The 26,641-nt window shown below is 49.1% G+C and overlaps 1 protein-coding gene across 1 annotated transcript in view; it reads right to left on the bottom strand.

The window, feature by feature from the left end:
- Positions 1-26,641, bottom strand: part of SEC14L1 (SEC14 like lipid binding 1) — a 527,341-nt gene that overhangs the window by 60,601 nt on the left and 440,099 nt on the right. The window contains exon 15 of the mRNA XM_078654623.1: positions 15,283-15,534. Coding sequence (XP_078510749.1) covers positions 15,283-15,534 — 252 coding nt within the window. The remainder of the gene's footprint in view (positions 1-15,282; positions 15,535-26,641) is intronic.

Raw genomic sequence — 26,641 nt, 5'->3', positions numbered from 1 at the left:
ACTGCCTTGACAGACTTTTTTCGGACCCTCCTTGAAATCATACAGTCTGAAATGAACTGACAATTGAAATCTCAATCTTTGGTGGAGGATCGCTCCACCAAAGAATATAACCAAGTGATGATTTCGAGCAGGGAATCCACAATCAGTGATGTTTTTGACATGGTTGGTTTAATGTATTAATCTGCTTGTCAGACTAATTCAATGGTTTACCTGCTAGTTCCCCCTCTTCACTCAGATCATTCAATGTCTCAGCATCATGTGTATGAGGAGGAAACGTTCTTGGGGCAGTGCTCACTTGAGGCGGTGGTACTGTTTGCAGCAAAGGCAGCACATTAGGTCTGGGTTGCTCAGCTTACATTTGTGATTGAGGCAGATGTCCTCTACTATCATTAGTAGCTGGGACCTGGGGTAGCCAAACATCTGATGAAACTCACTGATGAGATTCATGAGGACTCTCGTCATAGGTTTGTCCCTTATTGTGGCCATTGTAGGAGCAGTCATAAAGAGCATTACTATATTCCACTGCAATTCATCACCACCTTCCCCCTCAGAGTGTCCTGACTGTTGTTCCTCAAGCAAACTCTGCCCATATTGTTCCTTGACCTCATCAATCTCCTAGCATTTAAGATGGAGTTGCACCAAAAAGTTGCTCTCTTGGGTGATGAAGGGAAACTTTGCTCTGTGATGTGTGTTGCTGTTTTACATGTGTTTACAATGCAGCGGATTGCTTCATCGCTGGCTTACTGCAGTGACCTAATGATGTCGCCTAGGAGGTCATGGTCGTGGTCTGGTCATGACGCTTATTGACGAAACAGTAGAATGGTTGATTGATTAGATGACAATGGTATCAGAGATGCCTGCTGAGTTAGTTGATGGTGCTATCGTCAGCAAGGCTTTGGAATTCTTTCCTTGCAACAGGCACCCCCGAGGGCATATCCCCTGGCCTGTCTGAGTGTCTGTCAAACTTCTAAGAGGTCTTTTTGGGCAGTTCACCAAATAGAGATCGTTGTGGATTTCTAGTTTTTTAGATCTCAGAGGACTCCTCACCTGAAGAAGCAACTTCTGAAGAAAACAGTATTGGTAACTTTCATAGATTTCCATAGCTTGTATCAATCCCCGTCGTAGGAATGGGAGTCTCGGTAAATTAAAAATAACATATCGGTTCGCAGAACGGGGAAGATGGGTGGGGCGGTAAGGAATCTAACACTAACTACTGTTTCTTACAGATATATTGTTACCGAAGGTAAGTAACTTGTGCATCTGAAGGAAACAGGTTAGTGTTAGATTCCTTACCTTAGAATAGATACCCCAGCAATACCAACCCCGGTGGTGGGTCTGCGAACCAATGATCTCACCAAAAAGTCCTGGAGAACAGAACGGCCGAACAAGCCATCTCTCCGGACTTGGATGTCCAGGCAGTAGTGTCTAGCGAACGCGTGCAGCGAGGCCCACGTAGCTGCCTGACAGATGTCCTGCAAGGGGACTCCCCGACCCAGGGCAGTAGTAGCCGCCATGGCCCGAGTGGAATGGGCACGCAGCCCCACAGGAGGCTCGTTTTTAGCCAGTGAATAACAAGCCATTATGCACAAAACAACCCATCGAGAAATGGTCCGTTTGTGCACCGCCAGTCCCTTCTTAGCGCCCACATAACCAACAAAGAGCTGGTCATCCACCCGGAACTGGCGAGTGCGGTCCAGTTTGAATGAGATCGTACGTTTTGGGTCCAGACGGTGGAGCCTCTCTCCCTCTTTCGAGGGATGCGAAGGCGGAAAGAAGGTGGGCAAGGTGTGGAAGGCTGTAACTACTTTGGGCAGGAAAGAGGGACGTGTTCTCAAGACAACCTTGTCCGGATGGACAGAAAGGAAAGGAGGTTTAGAGGAAAGAGCCTGGAGCTCACTCACCCTCCTGGCAGAGGTGATGGCAACCAGGAATGCAGTTTTAAGAGTAAGAAGACGGAGAGGACAATTGTGAAGTGGCCCAAACCGAGAGCACATCAGATAAGTCAGAACAAGATTCAAGTCCCACTGAGGCATCACGAAAGGGACAGGAGGAAACATGTGAGTGATGCCCATCAAGAATCTATTTACAACAGGGGACTTGAAAAGAGAAGGCTGATAAGGAAGCCTTAAGAAGGCTGAAATGGCAGAGAGGTAGCCTTTGACAGTGCCCAGAGCAGAGCCCTGCTGGGCAAGAGAAAGAAGAAAGAGGAGAACCTCTGAAAGGGGGCAGAGAGTGGATCCACAGCCTTTGCTGTGCACCATGCCACAAATTTGTTCCACCTGTAGGCGTATACCGTTTTTGTGGAGGAACGCCTGGCTGCCAGAATGACATCACAGACTTCAGGAGGCAAGTCAAATGGCCTCAACTGCCGCCGCTCAATCTCCACGCATGTAGGTGGAGGCTGGACAGGTTCGGGTGGAGGACCTTCCCCTGCTGCTGCGACAGAAGGTCCTCCTGAAGAGGCAGACGAATCGGGGGATCGACTGACATGCTGAATAGCTCGGGATACCAGTATCTTCGTGCCCAGTCCGGAGCCACAATGATGACTTGGGCCCGGTCTCGCCTGATCTTCTTCAGCACTCTGGGCAGTAGTGGTATAGGCAAAAAGGCGTACAATAGACTGCAGCTCCACTCGTGACAAAAAGCGTCTCCGAGCGAGTGCCGCCTTGGAAATTCCAACGCGCAGAACTGATGACATTGCGCTTTCTCTTCGGTGGCAAATTGATCTAACCAAGGCTCTCCCCATAGCTGAAAAAGGCCTTGCGCCACGTCCGAGCTCAGATGCCATTCGTGATCCATCATGCACCAGCGGTTGAGTTCGTCCGCCCTGGCGTTCAGAGAACCTGCCAGGTGTTGAACCACCAGGGTGATGCCCTGGTGTTCTAGCCATTGCCAGAGGCGCAGAGCCTGCTGACAAAGGATCCATGACCCCACCCGCCCTGTTTTGTTGCAGTACCACATGGCGGTGATGTTGTGCGTGAACACCTGTACTAAACTTCCCCGGACAGAGGGAAGGAATGCCTTCAGTGCAAGTCGGATTGTCCGCAACTCCAGAAGGTTCATATGGAGCCGGGACTCCGCCGGAGACCAGAGGCCTCTGATCTCCGCCTCTTCCATGTGGCACCCCCCAGCCCAGGAGAGATGCATCCGTCACTACTACGTGCTACGGTTGGGGTAGGGAGAGGGATCTGCCGCTGACCCAATCGCGGTCCGTGAGCCACCACTGCAATTGTCTCGCAGTGCCCTCCGAGATCAGGATGTGGTCGGACAGGTTGCCCTGATGCTGGGCCCACTGAAACTTCAGGTCCCACTGCAGAGCCCGCATCCGCAACCGGGCGTGACGCACCAGAAGGATGCAGGAGGCCATCAGTCCCAGAAGCCGCAGCGTCAACCTGACCGAGACTCGGGATAAAGGCTGGAAGATTGGAATCAGAGCCTGAATATCCCGAACCCCCGGCTTGGGAGGATAAACCCAAAACTACGCCGAGTCCAGAACCGCTCCGATGAAGAGGAGCTTCTGAGAGGGACACAGGTGTGACTTCGGCACATTGATGGAGAACCCCAGCAGGTGCAGGAGGTCGGCCGTAGTCTGGAGGTGGCTGACGACTGTCTGGGGCGAGCCCGCCTTCAACAACCAGTCGTCAAGATAGGGGCAGACTGACACCCCTAATCTGCGCAGATGAGTTGCGACCACCGCCATCACTTTCGTGAACACCCGAAGAGTGCTGGTAAGGCCGAAGTGGAGCACGGTAAACTGGAAGTGCTCGCGGCCTACCGTGAACCGCAGGTAACGCCGGTGGGCCGGAAGGACGGGGATGTGAAAATATGTGTCCTGCAAGTCCAATTCTACCATCTAGTCAGTTCAGTTCAAAAAGCTTTATTCGAAAAGTAAAAACAATTCATAAAAGCATACAAAATAATCACAGTCATAAAAAGTTCATACTGGTTACAAAAAACAAAAAGAACGATCCAATATTATAAAATCAATATGTACAATATTTTTAAAACAAAGTGGGGTAGAACATTCAATTGGAGCAGATGGATGGAACTAAAAAGGGACAACATCAGTAATATGCAACTTAATCGGGGGAAATGGTCCGTCTTATTTTCATTATTGCTTTTAAGTACATTATTACAGTGCTGATTATGAAATGATCTTCCAGGGACCGCAATTTGTTATATGCTTCTCTCGATTTTCTTATTCCCCATTTTAACAAAAGAGGCCTTACTATTTGTCGCCTTGGAGCTAGATATAGAGTACAGTATAAAGTGCAGTGAATGTTGGATTGAAAAGATGTCTCATCACAGGGGCATAAGAGTTTAACCTTGGACCAATCATTAGACTTGGGTAGGGTAATAAATCTAAGGAATGTTTCAAGTCGAAAGGATGTTAAGAGCCTACGATCGTAAAAGGATTGATCAACAATAAGATACAGCTGGATGTTACTATGCAATGTCACTTCATCGTGATTTATAACTGATCTCTTGGACCTTTCGCTTTTCCACCTAATCGATTCACAATGCTAGACCAAAGATTTTTTTAAGGTGGATCTAGAAACAAAGTCCATTGAAAGTGGATTAGAGAAGTATTCTGGGTGTCCAAGGTCAGAGCAAAAGTTCTTAATGTAGGTGAGCCAAGTGATGTGTTTTGGTCCGCTACATTGCAGACTCAACTACAGCTCTGTTCAATGGTGTGGCAGGATTAGTCCAGATGTTATGCCACAATAAGATTGGTGCCATTCTGATAGTGTCCGAGATATGTTGTATGGCAAGCTCTGCATGAAGTACATATATCGATGCACTAGGAGGGATTGCCAAAACATACCTTAAGAATTTGTTCTCTATTCGTTGAATAACTTCCACGGTCTGTGTCCCCCATAGCCCTGCGCCATAGGTGCCAATGGAGACACATTTAGATTTGTAGAAGCTCCCTAGGTGGCCTTGATCCAATCTTCTTTGCGAAGTTCAATAACGCTCCTGTTGCTTTTGTAAATGCCAACGCTCTCGCTTTCACTGCAGGTTTCCAATTACACTGTCTGTCCATATGTACCCCCAAATAACAAAAAACATCTGCTAAGTCAATACATTTATTGTCCAAAGTTATATTACATGATGCTCTAGATTTCTTTGGGCCACAAGACATAGTAAAGGTCTTGGAAACGTTTATGGATAGCCCCCTGTTACTCATGTATTCAGAGAATGTATTAACAGCATTTTGCAGTCCTCTCTTCATCTGTGACAAGATAGCCGCATCGTCGGCGTAGAGGAGTAAGGGTATGGGTTTTCCTTTAATCGTTGGATAGTGATTATAGGTTTCTGTCAACAAGGTTCCCACATCATTTATGTACAGATTAAAAAGCAGGGGTGCAAGTCCAACGCTACCATCTAGTCTTCTGGGTCTAGGGCAGCTAAGACCTGAGCCAAAGTCAGCATCTTGAACTTCTCCTTCCGGCCCCCTTTGCCCTTCTTGGGAACCAAAAAGTAGTGGGAGTAACAACCACACCCTACTTCTGGCCCAGGAACGCACTCGATGGCCCCCTTAGCCAAGAGGGCCGTAACTTCCTCTTGCAGAAGTTGCAAGTGATCCCCCGACACGTAGTGGTACTGCGGTGGCATGGCTGGAGGGGTCGCCTCGAAGGGGAGGGAGAAGCCCCTTCGGACGATTTGCAGCACTGTTCGAAGTGATGGGAGCGCCAGTGCAGGAGGTGATGGCGAACCCTGCCCCCCACTGGCGTCAAATGGGCCTGAAAGCTCGGACTAGGAAGGCTTTGAGGCGGATGCTGCGGGGGTGGATGTGGACTAGCCTCGCCGCTGCCCCCTGGCACCTCCACGGCGGTTACCTCGTCCGCCGCCGCGCTGGATGTTAGTCTGCGGATCGTGGCTGGCAGGGCGTGAGGGGTCGCCCCTTTCTTGGACACGAAAGGAGCGAAAGGCAGAAGATTGCTGGCGCTGGCCCAACAGGCCCAAGGACTTGGCCGTAGCCCTGGAGTCCTTGAAACGCTCAAGCGCACTGACTGCCTTGTCGCCAGAGAGGTGACGGCCATCAACCGGCATGTCCATGAGGGAATTCTGGACATCAGACGAAAAGTTGGCGGTCCTCAGCCAGGCGTGTCGGCGAACCACCACCGTCGTGGAAATCGCCCTGCCCAGCGAGCCTGTGGTATCCAGCTCACATCGGATAGAGTACCGTGCTGCATCCCGCCCTCCGCAAGGGCTTCAGTGAGCTTGACCCGGGCCTCCTCCGCGCAAGCTGGCAGCACGTCCGCGACCATGTCCCACAGAGAGTGGGTATAACGGCCCAAAAGGCAAGCGGCGTTGACCGACCGCAACCTCAAACTAAGTGAGGAGAACAGCTTACCGAACTGCTCATACCTTTTGGATTCCCGATCAGGTGGAGCAGTCGGGAATGCGGTCTGGGAGTTAGAGGCCTGGATAACCAGGCTCGGTGGGGTGGGTGGACAGGAAGCTAGGGTCGCACGGGGCCGGTCGGTGGCGCCTGACCACGGTCCTATCTACAGGCGGACCTGTAGCGGGCCTGGACCAAGTGCCCAACAGAACGTCAGAAAGGGCCTCATTAAACAGCAGTAGAGGCTCCGAAGAGCTTGCCTGCGGTTTAAGGACCTCGGTGAGGAGGTTAGTCCTCACGGCCGCGACGGGGAGCTCAAGACCCAAGTCAGCACCACGCTGTAAGCAGCCCCCTCCTCCGTAGCCACGGTAGGAGGGGAGACAAAGCCAGTGTCGGGCGAAGTTTCCAAACCACTGGCCTTCCCTAGATCCACTGCCCAGTCCTGATACCACTGGCACTCCCGTGCTAGAGGGTCCTCATACCCCTCCTAATCCTCCTCGTCTCCCATCTCCTGATAGTCAGGTGCAAAGGATGGGGCCGGATCATAGAAGAATTGCTCTTCTCTCGGCGTCGAATGCGGCGTCGAGCGACGCCGGTCCGACGCCGGATCCGGACCGAGGGAGGGACCGCGGACAACATCATCCGGGGACGGCGTCGAGGGCGACACCCTGGGGGTCGGTGCCGGCGGAGGTGTCGTTAGGTCGACAAGCGGCGACCTGGATCCGGACCCGGTGGGGCCCTGCGGCGTCAGGACCGAAGTCGCCGATGGCGCCGGGGCCAAAGCCCCCGGCACGCTTGGGCTCCCAGTCGGGGCCGCGGGGCCCGAAGGCCCACAGCGGGACCAGGCGGAGGAGAGAGCAACCTCCTGGCCATGAGGAAGGCACCTATCTCCTCCGGCGTCGCGTTCAGCCCAGGGACCGGCGGGTATGGGGCTGGCAGCGGCACCGGCAGAGCTGCGTGGGCGGTGTCGCCCGAACCCCTGGCCGCATCGCACGAGCGTCGGGGGGAGTCAGATGAGCGATGTCGTCTCTTCGACTTCTTGTGCCTCTCACCTGAGGACTTGGAGCCCGACGAATGGTGTTGACTCGCTGAGATGCGATGACTGTGGCCCGCGACCGATCCTTCGACCTCCTCCTCGACGTGGACCGTGAACGGCGCGGGGCCGACTGCCGGAGCTCGAGGCGCTTACGGGACCGCTCCCGTCTAGCCTTCGACGTCAAGGCCCGGCAGTCGGGGCACGACTTGTCGTCATGGTCGGCCCAAAGGCAATACATGCACCGGCGATGGGGGTCGGTAACCAACATCAGTCGGTTGCAATCGCCACAGGTCTTGAACCCGGGCATCCCTACCGGCACAGATAGTCTTACGACTCGAAACAGGGTCAAAAAGATAGAAATAGTTAGTCAAAAAGTGACTGAGGAGTACTGCTTTTTCCGGATCTGTACTTGCTGGCGCGGAATAAAGAAGAATGGACGTCAGCGCGCGAGGGCGGCGTCTAAGTGTGTAAATGTAATGTGTGTGTAAATGTATGTATTCTTGTAAAGCGCACTATCACCTTTCAGGCATCCTGGCGCTGTATACCGCTGTGGAACCCTTCCTGGCTTTCACTGTGAGATGCCCCGTACTGGGCACCCCCAAGGTGAAGCCAGGCATACTAGCGCTTTCGAGGCCGTTGTGGAGATTAAGCAAGCTATTGCCCAGAGTTGCAGAGTGGGACCCATTATTAGAGTAGGCACCGAGGCGAGAATTATCGAGTCCGTGGACATTGAGCCCAAGACCCTGCCACGTCGGGAATTGAACCCTGGTCCCGGGCCAGACCCCTTCCTCAGGGTCTGCCGTTCTAATCGGTGAGCCACACTACTCCAACACCGTTGGAGTAGTGTGGCTCACCGATTAGTGTAGTACTCATCCCGGCGCCAACGACGGACGCGGAGGCACAGACGACGCCTACCGACGCGCAGGGGTACTGCTACGCAAAACTTTCCGGATCCAGTCTTACTCCTGGGGATATACTTAGGTAAGGAATATAACACTAACCTGTTTCTTTCAGATCAATGCAACAACCAATCAGATTAGCCTCACCCCTATAGAACATTCCTGAGAGAGCCTCAGAGCCTCAGATTTTCGTAGCTGTTGTGTAACAGTATAACAAACATGCTGAAGGCTGAGGTTTCCCAGGGAAGGTGGGCGGGCGCATGGGAATCTATGAAAGTTACCAATACTGGTGAACCAAAGTTACAGGTAAGTAACTTGTTTTCTTACTCCAGTATTGGAACTTTCATAGATTCCCATAGCTTGTATCAGAGTAGCTAGCAGTTAGCAACAATGCACATTTTGTGTAATGAACCATGAAATAGCTATGTGTCTATATATATAGACACAAATTTAACAAGCAATAACCAGTTATTCAAACAGTCGTCAGCAAAGATCAAGCGATACAAAATGTGCAATACCAATAACAGGAAGGAGGGTTAGAAGGGAAAGCTCACCGCTCACTGGAAGAGGTTCCTCAGGACTGCCTGTCCCACCGCCGCCTCACTGCGTGAGGAAGAATCCAAGCAGTCATGCTTCGTGAAGGAATGGGCTCTGCTTCACGTAGCCGCCCTGCAAATGTCTTTGATCGGCACTCCAGCAAAAAGAGCAGCAGACAATGGCACTGATCTTGTGGAGTGCACTCGGACCCGCCCTTCTAGGGGCTTACCAGCCACTTGGTGACAGTATTTGATTGTGTTGGCAATCCAACATGCAAACCCTTGCTTTGAAAGGGGGAAACCTTTGCGAGGAGCACTAAAAGTGACAAAGAGTTGAGAAGATCTCCTGCAGTCTTTGGTGCGTTGGAGATAGAATTTTAAACATCTTTGGACATCCAAAGAATTAAGAGACCTCTCCGCTGGAGTTGTAGGTCGCGGGAAAAAAGATTTCAGAATGACCGTCTCATTCAGATGAAAATCCGAAAGGACCTTCGGGATGAATTTTGGATTTGTCCTCAGAATGAGAGTGTCCTTCTTTAATTGTAAGAAAGGATCCTTAATAGTGAGAGCTTGAAGCTCACTAACCCTCCTGGCTGATGTTAATGCGAGAAGGAGGGCCACCTTCCAGGAGAGAAACTTAAGATCCACTCTATGAATAGGCTAAAAAGGAGGTCTCATGAGTTGAGCGAGGACCAAGTTGAGTTGCCACATGGGAGGAGGAGGTTTAACTGGAGGAAAAACCTTAAAGAGTCCTTTTAAAAACTGCTTCACAATTCTTGCAGAGCAGAGGGATGGGCCAGAAGCTGTCCATCTGAATCTAGAGTTAGCAGCTAAGTTCACTTTGATAGAAGAATGGGTGAGCCCTGACTTAGCCAGAGCCAAAATGTAAGGCAAGATCTGATGAGGAGCAGAAGAGAAAGGATGGATGTTCTCTTGGCGGCACCACAAACAGAAACGTTTCCATTTTGAACGATAGGTTTTATTCGTACTTGGTGCACGGGCCTGAGCTAGCACCTTCCTACATTCTTGAGGGATATTCAAGCGTTGAAACTCTCGGTGCTCAGGAGCCACACTGTCAATTGAAGTGAACCCGGATCCAGATGTACCACTTGGCCCTGGCACATCGTCCATAGAGAAGGAATTGGACGCAGGCGAATTGGATGATCCTGGGCGAGCAGGAGGAGTTCTGTAAATCAAAACTGACGGGGCCTCGCCGGGGCCACCAGATTCATCTTGCAGGGTTCCGTCTTGAGCTTTCTGAGCAGTCTTGGATTAGAGGAATCGGAGGAAAAGCGTAAACAAAGGTGCCTGACCAGGCCATCGAAAGCGCATTCCCCAATGATCCCCGATGGTGTTCCCTGCTTGCGTAGAAGTGGCAATTCCTGTTCTCTTGAGTGGCGAACAGGTCTATGGAAGGAGTACCCCAACGATCGAACACTCTCTCCAGAGTGCACTGGTCTAATTCCCACTCAAGACACACAGCCTTTAGATGACTAAACGCATCTGCTGTCGTGTTGAGGGTACCCGGAAGGTGCACCGCCGAAAGAGATTTGGTGATGATTTGCCCACTCCCAAATCTGCTGGGCTTCCTTGGAGAGGAGCTGGGACCTTGTTCCAACCTGTTGGTTCACATAATGCATGGCCGTGGTGTTGTATGTACGGACCAGGGTGGTGGTATTTTGGATTCTTGGAAGGAAAGCCTGTAACGCTAGACGAATCGCCTTGAGCTCTAGAAGGTTGATGTGGAGAAGGCATTGCTCAGGCTGCTAGCGGCCGCTCACTTGAAGGTCCTGGAAGACCACTCCCTAGCCTTCTAGAGAAGCGTTTGTAGTAAGTATCAGGGGAGATGCAGTGACTGTGAAAGTGAGACCCTGAGAGAGGTTCTCTCAGACCACCCATCAGCTGGTTGCTTGTTTCATAAGAGGAGTGATGATGATTTTGTCGTCAAAAGAGTCTTCTGTTTGACGCCACTGCAAGTCCAGTTGTTCCTGGAGCAGACACATTCGCAGCCTGCAATGCGGAATCAAGGGAATGCAAGATGAGATCGATCCTAGAAGAGATTTGTAAAGGCGGACCGATAGAGAACTTCTTGTTTGTAATCGACTGGGGGAGCTTATCAATTTTTTCTGTCTTTCCTCTGATGGAAAAGCTTTGCAACAGGCTGTGTCCAGAACAGCCCCCAGGAACTTGGCTGACCTGGAAGGCGAGAGAACTGACTTCTCCTTGTTGAGTTGAAGTCCGAGATGACTGAAGAGTTGAATACAGCTTTCGACTGCTTCTTTTTTTTTCATGCTTCTGATGCTGTCTGAGCAGATGATGCTTTTACCAACCAGTCGTCTAGATAAGGAAACACTTCTAGAGACAGTTTTCTGAGATACGCCGCGACTGGGGCTAAAACTTTTGTGAATATCCACGGCACGGATCTAAGTCCAAAAGGCAGGACTTTGAATTGGAAGTGGCTCTTGGCTACTGTTAAGCGTAAAAACTTCCTGTGGGCTGGGTGGATGGGAACATGGAAGTATGCGTCCTCTAGATCCAGGGTGGCCATGTAATGTCATGGATTGAGGAGTCGCAAAATGTCCTGTAGAGATACCATCCGAAACGAGAGTATTATGAGATAGGTGTTGAGCTCCCTCAGGTCTAAGATTGGGTGTCATTTGTCTACAGTCTTGTGAACGAGGAAAAACCGGGAATAGAAACCTTTGCCTCGCTGATAGAGAGGTACTGGCTCTATCGCTCTTTTGAGAAGTAGTTGGTGAGCTTTGAGACGTAGAAGATGAATATGGTTTGATTCGGTGGCGGAAGGGGCTCTGGAAGGAGGACGATGTTGAAACTCCAGTGTATGACCAAAACGGATGACATTGAGGACACATCTGTCTGATGTTACGAGTTGACAGTTTTGGAAGCATTGTGAAATCCTGCCCCCCGAACTTGTGTTACAGGGGGCGAAGGAAAAGTAGACAGAGCCAAGAAGTCGCTATGGGCGCTTCGAGGAATCTTTCCCCTAACACCCTTGTTGTCCTCTAGAAGATTGACAAGAGGAAGATGACCATTGACCTCGTCATTGAGAGTACTGGGATCTGTAAGACTGAGATGGTTGTAAATAGGAAGAATAACGCTGCTGCTATCCACCCTTATATGACGTGAAACCTCTTCCTCTCGCTCCACGGAAAGGAACTTTGCGGTATTGCAATGTCCCCAGGGACTTAGCAGTTTCAGTGTCCTTTTTAATGTCCTGAAAAGCATCATCAATATGCTCCCCAAAAAGCATCTCTCCATCAAACGGCAGATCTAGGATTTTATTTTGTACTTCCAGGCGAAACCAGGTGGCCCGAAGCCAGCCTTGCCACCTAAGAACTGCCGCTCCTGCCAGAGAGCGGAAAGCTGTTGTAGCAATGTCCATAGCGCAGTCAATAATTTCCGAGGACGAATGCTCTCCCACCTCCAGAATTTTCTTGCCGTCAGACTTGGAGTCTTCGGGTAGCTGGTTCAAATATGGAGATAGGTCACATCACATCTGGCGATCGTATCGTCCCAAAATCGCCAAGGCGTTAGCCGCTCGGACCAGGAGACTGGACATCGAAGAAAACCTCTTCCCCACGTTTTCTAGTCATTTACCTTCCTTATCTGGTGGTGTGGCGAGGGGCCCCGACGGATTCTTTGATTTCTTTTGGGTCGCTTGAGAAATAACCGAGTCAGGTTTCGGCTGACTGACCAGACAAGCAGGCTATCCTCTGGAGCTTTGTATTTCTTCTCCAGCCTAGGAAGGACAGGCATAACAGTTGCCGGAGTTTTCATCTCCTTTATTCCTTCGTCCCAAACATGGCTCACAATTAGTATGGGCCGAACAGATTTCTTATAAGGTTCTTTGAAATCATACAGAAAACACTCTGATTGAACTGATGGCACTGGGAGATCGAAACGTTTGGAATCCCGTTCCATCAAATTATGAAAACCACCAATATCTGCTGGAGGCGAATAAACTGGATCTGCAGGTGGTGAAGCCGGATCCAGAATAATATAATCATCCCATTCTCTATCTGGATCTGAGACTGGGATCGTGCCTTGGTCATCATCAGATGAGTCATCTTGAACCGTGACCACATGATGCTGAGATTCCGTTGGTTCTGGAATCGACGGAGCAACCGGTACAGCCGACTGCACAGGAGGTGGAGGTGGAGGCACCTGCACAGGTTCTTGGCTGGAAGCTTGATTAGGAAATATTTTCTTGTAATCCATTAGCATGAATTGGAGATCAGCAATGAGAGAAGACGGCATGGAAACCATACCCTGTTGCGACGGGTCCTGAGACCGAGATTGTGGTATATATTGCGGTTGTGGTATATATTGCTGTTGTTCCACATAGTAATCCTCAGAGTCAGAGTCCTGATACTTAACCAGTAATTGAGATGGACTATAAGCACCCCCGTAGGGTCCTTCATCGTCCTCTGAAAATTCCTCCTCATGCAAAAGAAGTGCCGGAGGCAGTGGTGTCACTCTCCAGGGAGATGTCATGTCTGGTGTAATCTGGTGTCTTCTTATAGAAATTGCCACTTTTTGTATTGACGATGACGTCGTCGACGAGGTCGTCAATGGAATCAACGTGGAAGAACATTGGATCATCAATGACGAAAGGACAATTGTCGACGGGACCGTAGTCGAAGCAGTCGTCAGTACAATGCTGGGGGTAGAAGACGTAGTAGTCGTCATCGTCGACGCCACCATCGACATCCTCATCGACATAGAGGTAGTCATCAAAAGCATCGACGACATAGAAACCGGTACCTCAGGCTGCAGCGTCGACAAGGTCGTTGTCGCCGAAGCCAATGGTGTTGATGATGTTCCCGTCGACGAGCTCGCCGACTGAGTCGAAGTCGATGCCGGTTGAACTTTTGATGCTGTCGTCGACGGACCTGATACGGTCGTCGTCGACGGACTATTTTTCCTGTCAGCTTTGCCCTCAGGAGGGACGGAAGCTGTTATTTTGAATAATTTCAGTTTCTCAGAAGGTGGAGGCGAAACTGAAGACTTATGAGTCATTTTCTTTACAGGCTGCACCTCGGGGGGGGGGGGGGGGGGGGTTCTGGGTCAGAAGAAGTTGAAGGTAAAGACCTACCCCGTTTTTGGGATCTCCTTGAAAATGTAGCAGAGGAGGCATCATCACGGTCACTGGATACTGGTTCTTTCCGTGACGTTAACTTTTGCAGCCAGGTAAGTAGACGTCGCTCACGGTCCTTTAAGGTTATTTGAAGAGAAGGTACGACAGATCTTGCAGTCAGTAGCCTTGTGGTCAGGGTACAAACTATAAATACAGTCTTTACGCTTGTCCTCCACATAAAGCCTTTTCTTTGAATAGGTGGCACAGGCCTTAAATAAAGCCTTCTTCTCCTTGACAGACATATTCAAGAACAAAGTTGGAGAGTTGTAGAAAGTTGAAGTGAAAAAACTGAGCAGAGCTCAGTGGAGACTCCCTAGCACAACGCGCGGTAGAAAATCTGAGGATCTCTCAGGAAGGTTCTATGGGGTGAGGCTAATCTGATTGGTTGTTGCATTGTTTTGGGTCTCTTTTGCAAAAAGAGGTGGATATGCTACAAAATGAGATGAGGCCTAGGCCTTTTCTTCCTCTTTTGTACCTACTGCTACGTTATTTTTTATTTACCGAGACTCCCATTCCGACGACGGGGAATGATACAAGCTATGGGAATCTTTGAAAATTCCAATACTGGAGTAAACCTTCTTACTCTGGAGTCTGAAGGTGACTTTCACAGTTGTTGACGGCTTTTGTTGAAGAAGAACAACAAATCTTCCAATCTTTGGTCGTGCTTTGCTGATACAGACACTGGATGCAATCTTCGTGATTGCCATTTCCATAAAATCAATTTTTTCCTCAAGAAGTATCGTATCGGAACAGTGTTTTCTTGAATTCTGCCATTGTGGCAGGAAAACACCCAGAAAATTCTAGTAAATTACTAGAAACACTAGCACTGTCAGAGGAAATGCCCTGGGTCGAGAAGTGCCCAGCAGAAGTAAGTAGTAGTTGAAAACTGTGAGAGATCATTATTATGAGCAAAGTTCTGAATAAGGACTACCTTGCACACGATGTGCAGACCAAAATCTGAGGCATGATGGCCTTCAATGGAGCGGGGAACTGTGTGTTTTAAATTCATTGGTTGATCTCAGCGTCATTTCTCGTGATGTGGATAGTTAAATAAAGCAAATGCTTTTTTTTCAAAGGAAATTTGACATTTATGCTATTGTAATGTTATTGTGGGACTCCCGGCTCAATGATGGGGAATGACTGAAGCATGCACATTATGAAAGAGCCATTGCTTAGATTGATTTCCACATAAGGATTGCACCATGAACTATTCCAAAGGTAAGAAGGCATCAGTTTGAAAATATGCTTTTAAACTTACAATCACTATGAGCTGTTAAGATTTAGGCATAAGGGTAGGGAATAGTTACCTGTACACTCTCACCCTCCTTGCAGGTCAGTGGAGACTCTACCATGCTGTAGTCGCTCCCCAGCTGCCATGCTTTGTCTATAAGCTGTACATTGTTTCCTCCAGGTCCGGTGATGCTGTGTGTTGCTAACGAGTCCTTCTTTGGAGCTGCTGGCGCCCTCTTGGAGTGGTAGATATTAAAGACTATGTCACCTTTGCACACATCAAAATCCCAGGTGATCACAGAAGAAGCATCCACAATTTGAATTAGTAACTGATGAGGAAATCAAAAGACTCAATATGAGTTCAGCTCAAAAAGATATCACAGCAAGATGAAATTAAATGAAGAAGCATTTGCACTTTATGCCCTGTACAAATGAGCCAAAGTTGAATTTTGAATCCGGACCAGTAATAACACCAGGAACTTACTCTATGTGCACTAACACCAACTATGCACATCACTATATTTATTTGTTTTCTCATCTTTAGCCCATCACCCCCAGGTTAGAGTAGCGCTGTCCCAGTAAGGATCATGCTTAAACTTAATTAGCTTCAACACAGAGTGGAGAACATACATAAATGAAGAGGCAAATTCTAACACCACAACTATAGATTTGACAATCCAGAACACTCACAAGAAGAAACGTCAAGCATAATCATTGCCAGCAATGTTAGACAATGTTCTAGTGCAGCATACATGACGCAGTGGCACCAAATGCCAACAACCACATCTAATTTCTATAAACCAGCTACTGCAACAGCTGTCATGTTAGGCATGGTTCCAAATACAGAATAGGTACCTGAATCAATGTTTTAATCTTTTGCTGTGCATTTTACACACACTACATACACACTCTTAAATATATATTATATATGCACAAATACATATATGCATACGTATATAAAAAGTGTAAGTTTACTATATAAAATAGATGGAAAGAACCTGATCTAATGTATATGAAATTTACTGCATGAAGACCATCTAACTATAATCCAAATAATACAAATATAACGACAAAAAAAGAATGAAAAAAACACTGCTGTAAAATGTAAATTAATTTTAGGCAACTAAATCATATTAAGCACTTTTGTGATTGTCATGAAGACTTTTATATTCACTTCTGTTTTTAATCTGTGCAGCCTGGGAAACAACCATTACAACGCGGTCATTACAACGTGGTGCCATTCCAACGCAAATGCTGTTACAATGAATGACCATTATAAAGCAAATTTTTACCATGCATATGCCTTTACAATGAGTTTCGTTGTGAAGACAAGAATGGTAAAGGATATGCTATTCAAATGTAAGTATTAGGTAAGTATGAGTTTTTAGGTTTTAAGGTGGGTATGAGTTTTGGCATGGCATGGGTAATTTTAGGTTTTAGGGTGGGTATGGGTTTTGGGGTGGCAAGGGTAATTTTAGGGTTTAGGGTGGGTGTGGGTTTTGGGGTGGCAAGGGTAATTTTAGGGTGGGTGTGGGTTTTTGGATGGCAATGGTAATTTTAGGGTTTAGGGTGGGCATGGGCTTGGGGTGGCAAGGGTAATTTGTGGGTGGGTATAGGATTTTGGGTGGCAAGGGTCACTTTAGGGTTTAGGGTGGGCATGGGTTTTGGGGTGACAAGGGTCGTATTAGGGTAGGTAGGGGCTTTTGGGGGGTAAGAGTAATTTAAGGTTTTAGGGTGGGTAGGGTTTTTTGGGTAGCAAGAGTAATTTTAGGTTTTAGGGTGGTGTGGGTATGGCTTTTGGGGTGGCAAGGGTCATTTTAGGGTGGGTATGAGTTTTGGGTGGCAAGAGTCATTTTAGAGTTTAGGGTGGGTATAGGCTTTGGGGTGGGAAGGGTAATTTTAGGGTTGGTATGGGTTGAGGGATTTTAAGGAATTGTGTGTGTGTGTGTGTATATATATATATATATATATATATATATATATATATATATATGGATTTTATATACGTGCATATATATACATATATATCAACCAACGACCATTTCTCTTGCAAGAAGTCAGTATATATGTACACACACACAATATATATATATCTCTCTCTATATATCTCTCTCTCTATATATATATATATATATATATATCCAGCTCCGTGGGGTGTCCAACAGATTAGGCAGCACTCAGACGCAAGGAGCTTTTCCCCAAAAGCTTTATTCGGTACAGCAGTCATGTAAAGCCAGTCCTTTAAAAACAGCGGTCCACACCCTGATGCATTTCGAACTTATTCTTCCTCAGAGGGTGATTGAAGGACAAAGCGCAGTGATGCCCCACCTTCCCAGGTATTTTAAATTCTTATCGTGAGTCCTGATTGGACGACTTTGTATAAGCGTTCACGTTGTCTTCTGGGAGGTGTAGTCCGTGATTAGATCCTCAGATGGCTGCGCTAACAATATTCTGTCGTTTGAGACTCGGAATGAGCCCCGGCAAACACGGCTGCTTTATCCATGCCTTGACGTCCCATATGCGAAGCCCCTCATTATTAGGAGCCTCGTGGCCCCCGTTTCTTCGGGGTGGTGCCCGCCCTGCGGCGGGACAGCCGCAAATACATCCAGCTCCGTGGGGTGTCCAACAGTCTGTTGGACACCCCACGGAGCTGGATATATATATATATATATACATACATAGCGCTTATACTTAACTGTAAAATACTTATACTTTCAAACTTAACTTTAATCCGCATATGACTTTAACAATCATGCTAGTACAACATACTACAGTCATATCCAGTGCCAAGACCTATTCTATAACCACACCCCAAGGTATATTGTAGCTGAACACCGACTAGTGCCTCACCCATGTCCATACCAGATACTACAATTGTACCCAGTGGAAGGACCCACTCCTACCCACATCTAATGTTAATGTACAAGTGCATATACCCCCTAGATCCTTATTTTTTCAGTGATTATCTCCTGTAGGCAAACCCAGTGGAAGAGAAAATTATATAATATTAATTTAAGTAAGCAAGCACTGAATTCTTCCCCTCCAGGGCAGGTTCTTACAGTACTTGAAAAATATATATATTAATAATTAACAACTGTTCTACATGAAAAAAAATATTTGCAATTAAGAAAAGGAACCCAAGAAATTGCCTTCCACAGATCTTTTTTTTAGAAGAAAAAAAAAAGAACTGGTTACTTACCTTCTGTAATTCTCTTTGTATTGGATACTCTACCTAACCACCAATTACTGACTTTTAAATTCTCCTCAGGTGTCACTCTATCCAGAAATGTTCTTCAGCAATGCTCCTGTGTGCTGATAATTGGCACCATGAAGCTCCACGGTGGCTTTGTGCCACCCCAAAATCAATGCGACAAATATAAGCACCACCCTGCAAACTCACTTCAGTTGCTTGTCTTTTACCTTTCCACACCCTTTGACAGAAAGTGGCCCATTGTTGGTAACAGTGCACTGAGTAATAACTTGGGCCTTTTAAAGGTGTTAAACAGAGGTCACTCCACAGAACAGAATGGTAGCAGAGCAGTCAGATATTAGCAGTTAGATAGAGTACCCGCTTGAGATGGCTACTTCGAATTGCAGATTCTTCACCTTAGAATAGATACTGTAGCAGTACCTTTCAGGGTGTTGGGTCTGTCATGTAAGTTTAGCAACATTTCTTGCAGAACCAAATGGAGGAATAGCCTTCCCACTGAACATGGTTGTAAAGGCAGCAGTTGTTTGTGAACATATGCACCGACACCCATGTCACAGCCTGTCAGTTATCAAGGACAGCCACCATTCATGTAAATGCAGTTGCAGGAGCCTTGGTCCTGGTTGAAATGACACTAAGACCTTCATGTAACTGCTTTTTGGACAAATCTTAGCAGATCTTAATACATAGGACTATCTAGCTCAACAGGGTCCCCTTCTTGACTGACTTCTCATCCTCTGCTTAGGAGAACCCCACAAAAAGTTGATTGTCCATTCGATGATCTTTGGTATGATTAATGTAGATGCTTAAAGCCCTTTTGGGGGTACAAGCCGATGGATGGAGACTCTACCCTTTCTTGAAAGGCAATGTGGAGTAAATCATGCTGGCAGAGGGATGGATTGTCGAAGGTTAAAGGGAGTCACAACGTTTTCAAAAAACGTCACCTAAATACTCAGTATCAACTTTATCCAGAGTTCACTCAGGCAAAGTGCTGATGCAATCGCAATGAGGAAGACAGTCTTCAAAATCAGAAGACGCAACAAGCAATTTACACATCACCCTGCAAGGGGTACACATGAGAAATGTCAACACCAAGTTACAGTCCCACTGTGGCATCACAAATGTCACGGGAGGGATCTGATTGGTCAAACCTTTAAAAAAAACAACTCATCATAACAGATGATTTAAACAATAATGGTTGGTTCAGTAAAACTAGAGAAGCTTAGAAAGCTGAGAAGCAACCTTTAATATTGCTCACTGTAAAGGCTTGCTGGGCCAAATATAAATCAAACAAAAGGATGTCTGACAGCTTTCCTTGTAAAGGAACCCAGGCCACAATACCAGGCCCCACATTTTTCCCAGCATCCAGCATAAATGAATTTTGTGGAAGGGCACCTGGTAGCTAAGGTGACATTCACCACCTCAGGCGGTAGATCAAATGCAGCCAGTTGCTGCAACTCAATCTTTGCACATGTAAATTTTGCAGATGATAGTTAAGGACCATGCCCTGCAACAAGGTTCTTGGTAAGTGGTAGCCTGATCAGAAGAATAATGCTCATGCCTAGAAGTTTCCATGTACTGCAGTCTCCTGGCCTAGTCTGGAGCCACGAGGATTACCTGGCCCCAGTCGCTCTTGATGTTTTTCAGGACTCAAGTCATGAGAAGCACGGACAATAAGGCATACAGGAGTCCCGTGCTTCATTTCAGCCAGGATGCATCTCCTAACATGTTCTTACAGAAACTCAGACATGCAAAACTTTCAACATTGTGGGTTGTCGGCGTGGCAAAGATCTCCACAGTGTTTTTACCACTGTTGGAATATGCCCCGTATCACCTTGAAATATAGACGCCAATTGAGATCTGCTAGACACCATCTGCTCAGCTCATCAGCACTGGCTTTAGGGGACCCTGCCAGGTAGTTCATGGTCAGGGAAAAACCCTGGCACTCAAACCAACAAAAGAGGTGCGGAGCCTCTTGACACAGAATCCCATTCCAGCATGCTTGCCTCAATACTACATGGTGGTGTCGCTGCTCCAGAGAACCTGTATCTGTCTCCCCTTGACAGATGACAGGAAGGCCTTCAGAGCAAAACAAATGGCCCACAACTCCCAACAGACTGATTTTTGACCATCTCTCCGGACGTCGCCTTCCTAACAGAAACATGGATGAACGCCTCCTCCGCCCCAGACATCACCATTGCCATCCCAGAAAACTACAAGATCATACGCAAGGACCGTACCGGCCACACAGGAGGAGGAATCGCTATCGTCCATAAGAAATCCATCCACATCTCAACCAGCTCTGACGTCAATCTCGCCAACTCTGGACACCTTCACTTCCAGATCCACACCGACCCCAATACCACACTCAGAGGCACCCTCCTTTACAGGCCACCGGGACCCCGTGCACAATTTAGTGAGGATATCACGGACTTCATCACCCCACACGCGCTCCCCTCCAAAGATTACATCCTTCTGGGAGACCTCAATTTTCACCTTGAAAAGAACAACGACCGCAACTCCACCACCCTTTTGGACAACCTCGCCAACCTCGGACTTAAACAACTGGTCACTTCCCCCACCCACATCGCAGGTCACACTCTCGACCCTATCTTCACCTCCAGCAACCATGTCTCCTTCAGCCACACTACGGCTCTCCTCTGGACTGACCACAGCTGCGTTTACTTTACCTACAACAAGCCCAAACCCAACAACCACCCCCAACCAACTCTGCAAAGAAACTGGAACAAAATCACCATCGACCAGATCTCCTCATCGCTTCTTCTAAACCCCCCAGCCCACTCCTCAAACCCCGACCAAGCCGCCACCAACCTCACCCTATGGTTATCCAACAGCGCCGACATCCTAGCACCACTGAAAAAACGACAAAGCAAACTTGGCAGCAAGAAGGCCTCATGGTTCAACGATGATCTTAAGAAATCCAAGAAACTCTGCCGCTCCCTTGAGAAGGCCTGGAAAAAAGACCCAACCACCAGCACCAAGGACGCCTTCAAAATCGCCACCCGCATACACCACCAACTGATCCGAAAGGCCAAGAAAACCGCCTTCAAGGACCGACTAGATAACAACGCCCACAACAGCAAGGAACTTTTCAACATCGTCAAGGATCTTACCAATCCCTCGGCCAACTCTAACGACATCACCCCCTCTCAAGCCCTCTGCGACTCCCTAGCTTCATTCTTCCACAACAAAATTGCAGACATCCACAACAGCTTCGACGACCAACCCGGAGACCAACCCACCCAACCATCTGCTGGACCTTCACCCCCCTCGAACATCCTTAATGACTGGAACCCAATCTCCACTGAGGACACCATCCGCCTGATGAACTCCATCCACTCAGGATCCCCCACAGACCCATGCCCTCACCACATCTTCAACAAAGCAGACTCAATCATAGCACCGCACCTCCGAGACGTCATCAACTGCTCCTTCAACTCCGCCACCTTCCCGGAAAGCTGGAAACACGCTGAACTCAGCGCCCTTCTGAAAAAACCCACAGCGGACCCCACCGAACTCAAAAATTACCGCCCCATCTCGCTCCTTCCATTCCCGGCCAAAGTCATCGAGAAAGCTGTCAACAACCAGCTCGCCGCCTTCCTCGAAGCCAACAAATCCCTCGACTCCTCACAGTCCGGCTTCCGGGCAAAACACAGCACTGAGACCGCCCTCATCGTAGCAACAGACGACATCCGAACTCTACTGGACAATGGAGACACAGTCGCCCTCATCCCCCTCGACCTCTCCGCAGCCTTTGACACAGTCTGCCATAGCACCCTGTTACAACGCCTCAGAAACATCGGAATCCAAGGAAAAGCTCTGGAATGGATCACCTCGTTCCTCACCGGAAGAACCCAGAGAGTCCGCCTTCCACCATTCAAGTCAGAGGCCACTGAAGTCATCTGCGGCGTACCACAAGGATCTTCACTCAGCCCCACCCTTTTCAACGTATACATGAGCCCCCTCGCGGCCATCGCCCGCCAACACAACCTCAACATCATCTCCTACGCGGATGACACTCAACTGATCCTATCTCTCACCAAGGACCCTAGCACCGCCAAAACTAACCTACGCGAAGGAATGAAAGAAGTAGCCGAATGGATGAAACACAACCGTCTGAAACTGAACTCAGATAAAACAGAAGTCCTCATCTTAGGTACCTCCACCTCCGCATGGGACGACTCTTGGTGGCCAGAAGCCCTTGGAAAAGCACCCATCCCGACAGACCACGCACGGAACCTGGGCATCATCCTGGATTCCTCACTTTCAATGAACAGACAAGTCAACGCTGTCTCCTCTTCCTGCTTCAACATTCTTCGCATGCTCAAAAAAACATTTCGTTGGATCACCACCGAAACTAGGAAAACGGTCACCCACGCTCTGGTCTCGAGCCGACTGGACTATGGAAACACCCTCTACGCCGGTACTACCGCTAAACTCCAGAAAAAACTCCAACGAATCCAAAACGCCTCAGCCAGGCTCATATTAGACATCCCGCGTAAAGAACATATCTCTGGTCACCTGAAAAACCTCCACTGGCTTCCCGTCAATAAGAGGATCACTTTCCGGCTCCTAACCCACGCACACAAAGCACTCTACGAAATCGGACCAGAATGCCTCAACACACGAATGTCCTTCTACACCCCCTCCCGCCAGCTACGATCATCCAACCAAGCCCTTGCCACTGTACCCCGCATCAACAAAACCACCATGGGAGGTAGATCCTTCTCCTACCTGGCAGCTAAAACCTGGAACTCACTTCCCACTTACCTTCGCCTTACCCAGAACCACCTAGCATTCAGAAAGCAACTTAAAACGTGGATATTTGACAAGTAATTCCCCCACCCCCCCTCAAGCGCCTTGAGACCCTCTGGGTAGGTAGTGCGCTATATAAATTCTCTGACTTGACTTGACTTGACATTTTGAGCTGGTCCTCTGTAAGGCACTTCCCATAGATGACCTCCCTAGCTAAGCAAAGACAAGTATGCCGCCACTGTCAGCGTTGGGTGGGGAAGGGGTTTGCTGCTGGATCAATTCTGTTAGATCGGTGTGGTCGTGGGGTGTCCGCGGGCCGGTAAAGCAGGCAAGGAGGCCGAAGATAGTGTGCTATATTTAGGGTTTTTATTTGTAGTACAACAGTCACGCAAGACGTGAATACAGCGGTCTTCTGATCTTCGGATTTGGCGTCTGTGGGGCGTAGCTCTCTTCAGATGGTCCTTGCCGGGCTCCTGGTCGTTGCTGCTGGTGGAGGGACCTCGGAGGGCAAGAAGAGAGAGAGAGACCGTTAGTCCGAACAGGGACTCGGCAAGTACGCCACTACCAACACCGGGAGGTGAAAGGGCGGAGCGGATGGCGGTGAGGGAAGGAGGGAACGGGGAAGAAGGACGGCAGGCAAGGACAAAGATAGTGAATGAGAAAGGGTGTTCAGGACGTGACGAGGACCGGGACAGTGCACGGTGAAGATGCTGTACAAAAACGTTACAGTGCTTATTCACAGTGATTAGTGCCTATAAGTGCGGAGACTATGTACAATATATACAGAGAGCACCTAGAACGCTCCAGGGGCGGTTAAAGGTACTCACGCGGTCTGCCGTAGCTCTCCAGGTGAGCTACGGCCGCTCTTCAGCTTCCTCCTTAAGGGTTCCACCACTCCTCCGACCACTCGTCTACTTCGGTTGACTCGTCTCCTCCGTCTCCCGCTCCAGCCTGAGTATCCTGCCACGATTCTCCGACGCTGATTCCACTGGTCGACTGGCTTTTCACTAGTTCCGACGCTACCTCCGAGGCGGGACTTCCGGGTTCACGGCGTAGTGCTTCCGGTGCTTGCAGGTCCGTGATTGGCTCCTGTATTGGAGAGAGAGGCGGGGGACTGTGGGTCACTGTTATTGTTCCGGTTCGGGGGCGGACCCGAGGATTTGACCGGCCTGAGTCCGTGTGGACGACCCCGGGAAGAGGTAAAGGCGCAGGGGGACAGTATCCTGGGGGGGGGACACCGGGACACCGTCACATCCCCTTCCCCTAGCTGTCCTTCTTGTACGGGTCGGAGAGGGCGAGAGGGGATACCGTGACAAGAAATCAGCGTTGCCTTGTTCGGACCCTTTTCGATGTTGGGTATGGAAGTGGAAGGGCTGGAGAGAAAGGAACCAGCGGAGGACCCGGTCGTTGTGTCCTTTGTTCCGGGCCATCCACTCCAAGGGGGCATGGTCCGTATATATCGTAAAGTCACGGCCCTCCAGGTAGTACCTCAGCGTTTCGATAGCCCATTTGATGGCAAGGGCCTCTTTCTCTACTACCGCATAGTTAAGTTCTCTGGGGAACAGTTTTCGGCTCAGGTATAAAATGGGTTTTTCGTTCCCTTGCTCGTCCTTTTGTGACAGGACTGCCCCTAATCCCTGGTCGGAGGCGTCTGTCTGGAGAATGAAGGGCCGGGTGTAGTCAGGACTCACTAGAACAGGACTGGAGGTTAGGGCTCCCTTCAGGTCAGTGAACGCCTGCCACATGAGGGGGTTAGGCTGGGCTAGGGCGTGCTCGGTGTTGGTAGTTTTTTTGAGAAGGTCCGTAAGAGGGGCGGCTCTCTGTGAGAAGTTGGGCACGAACCTCCTGTAATATCCTAGGAGCCCGAGAAATGCACGGAGATCCTTTTTCGTTCTTGGAAAGGGAAGGGTCTCTATGGCTTCGGTTTTGGATTTCTGGGGTCTGATCAGCCCTTCGCCCAACAGGAACCCCAGGTACTGGACGGTTTGGGCACCCAGGGTGGTTTTGGCGGGGTTAATGGAAAAGCCAAAGAAGCCCAAGGAAGAGACAACGTCGTGTAAGTGGACGAGGTGTTGTTCCCAGCTGTCGCTGTAGATGACGATGTCATCGAGGTAGGCTCCTGCATAGTCTATGTGTGGCCGCAGGACCTGATTCATTGCGCGCTGAAAGGTGGCGGGGGCCCCGTGGAGTCCAAAAGGCATGACGATGAATTGGAACAGCCCCTCCGGGGTGGAGAAGGCTGTCTTTTTCTTGTCTTGGTCTCGGAGGGGAATCTGCCAATAACCCTTGCAGAGGTCGAGGGTGGAGATGTATTTGGCCTTCCCTATCCGTTCGACCATTTCGTCTACTCTCGGCAAGGGGTATGTGTCGAATCTGGACACTTTGTTCACTTCGCGGAAGTCTATGCAGAACCTGACTGACCCGTCAGGTTTGGGCACCAAAACTATCGGGGAGTTCCACTCGCTGATCGATGGTTCAATGATTCCCATTTTTAACATGTCTTCGATTTCTCTTCTTATGACAGCCCTTCGTGCTTCTGGGACACGGTATGGACGCAACCTCACCACTTTCCCTGGTTCAGTGTCTATTGCGTGTTTGGTGACGGTGGTCCTTCCGGGGAACGATGAGAAGACCGTCTTTACGGGAGACAGGGCTTTGTGGAGGGCAAGGATTTGTTCCGGGCTCAGGGCAGGGTCTAGACAGGGGTCAAAGGGAAAGGGAACCGGGCGACGGTGTCCCACCAGGACAGGACGGGGTCCCTCCCATTTCTTCAGATGGTTCACGTGGTAGATCTGGGCCGTGCCTTTAGCGGGGTCTAGTTCGATCTCATAAGTGACCGGGGTCACCTGCCGTAGGACGGCGTAGGGTCCTTGCCACTGACCCAGGAGTTTCTGGTCGGAAGAGGGCATCATCAGGAGGACCAGGTCTCCAACGGAAAATGCCCTATTCTTGGTGCCCTTATCGTACTGTTTTTTTTGGTTGTCTTGGGCTTTTTCCATGTTTTGTGTGACTATGTCTCTAATCTGGGCTAGATGGGTCTTTAAGTTGTTGACGTATTCAGGTAATGGTCGAGTGCGGTCCGGGTCTGCCTCCCAGGCTTCCTGTGCCATCTCCAGCAGGGTACGAGGAGGTCTACCATATAGCAACTCGTATGGGGAGTAACCCGTACTGCTCTGGGGTTTACACCGGATGGCAAAAAGGGCGAGCGGGAGGAGTTCCTCCCACCGCTTAGCCTCCAGTCCCAACATCTTCTTGAGGGTCTGCTTTAAGGTGGCATTGTAGCGTTCGACCAAGCCATCGGTTTGGGGGTGGTAGGCTGAGGTCCTGATTTGCTTGATCCCTAGCCTTGAGCAGACCTGTTTCATCAGGGCAGAAACAAAGGGCGTGCCCTGATCCGTGAGGATCTCACGGGGGAAGCCTACACGGGAAAACAGAGTGATGAGTGCTTTGGC

The sequence above is a fragment of the Lissotriton helveticus genome, chromosome 7 (genome assembly GCF_964261635.1).
Source record: "Lissotriton helveticus chromosome 7, aLisHel1.1, whole genome shotgun sequence".
Classification (NCBI taxonomy): Eukaryota; Metazoa; Chordata; class Amphibia; order Caudata; family Salamandridae; genus Lissotriton; species Lissotriton helveticus.
The sequence above is the reverse complement of the archived record's forward strand: the minus strand, read 5'-3'. Positions and strand labels throughout refer to the sequence as shown.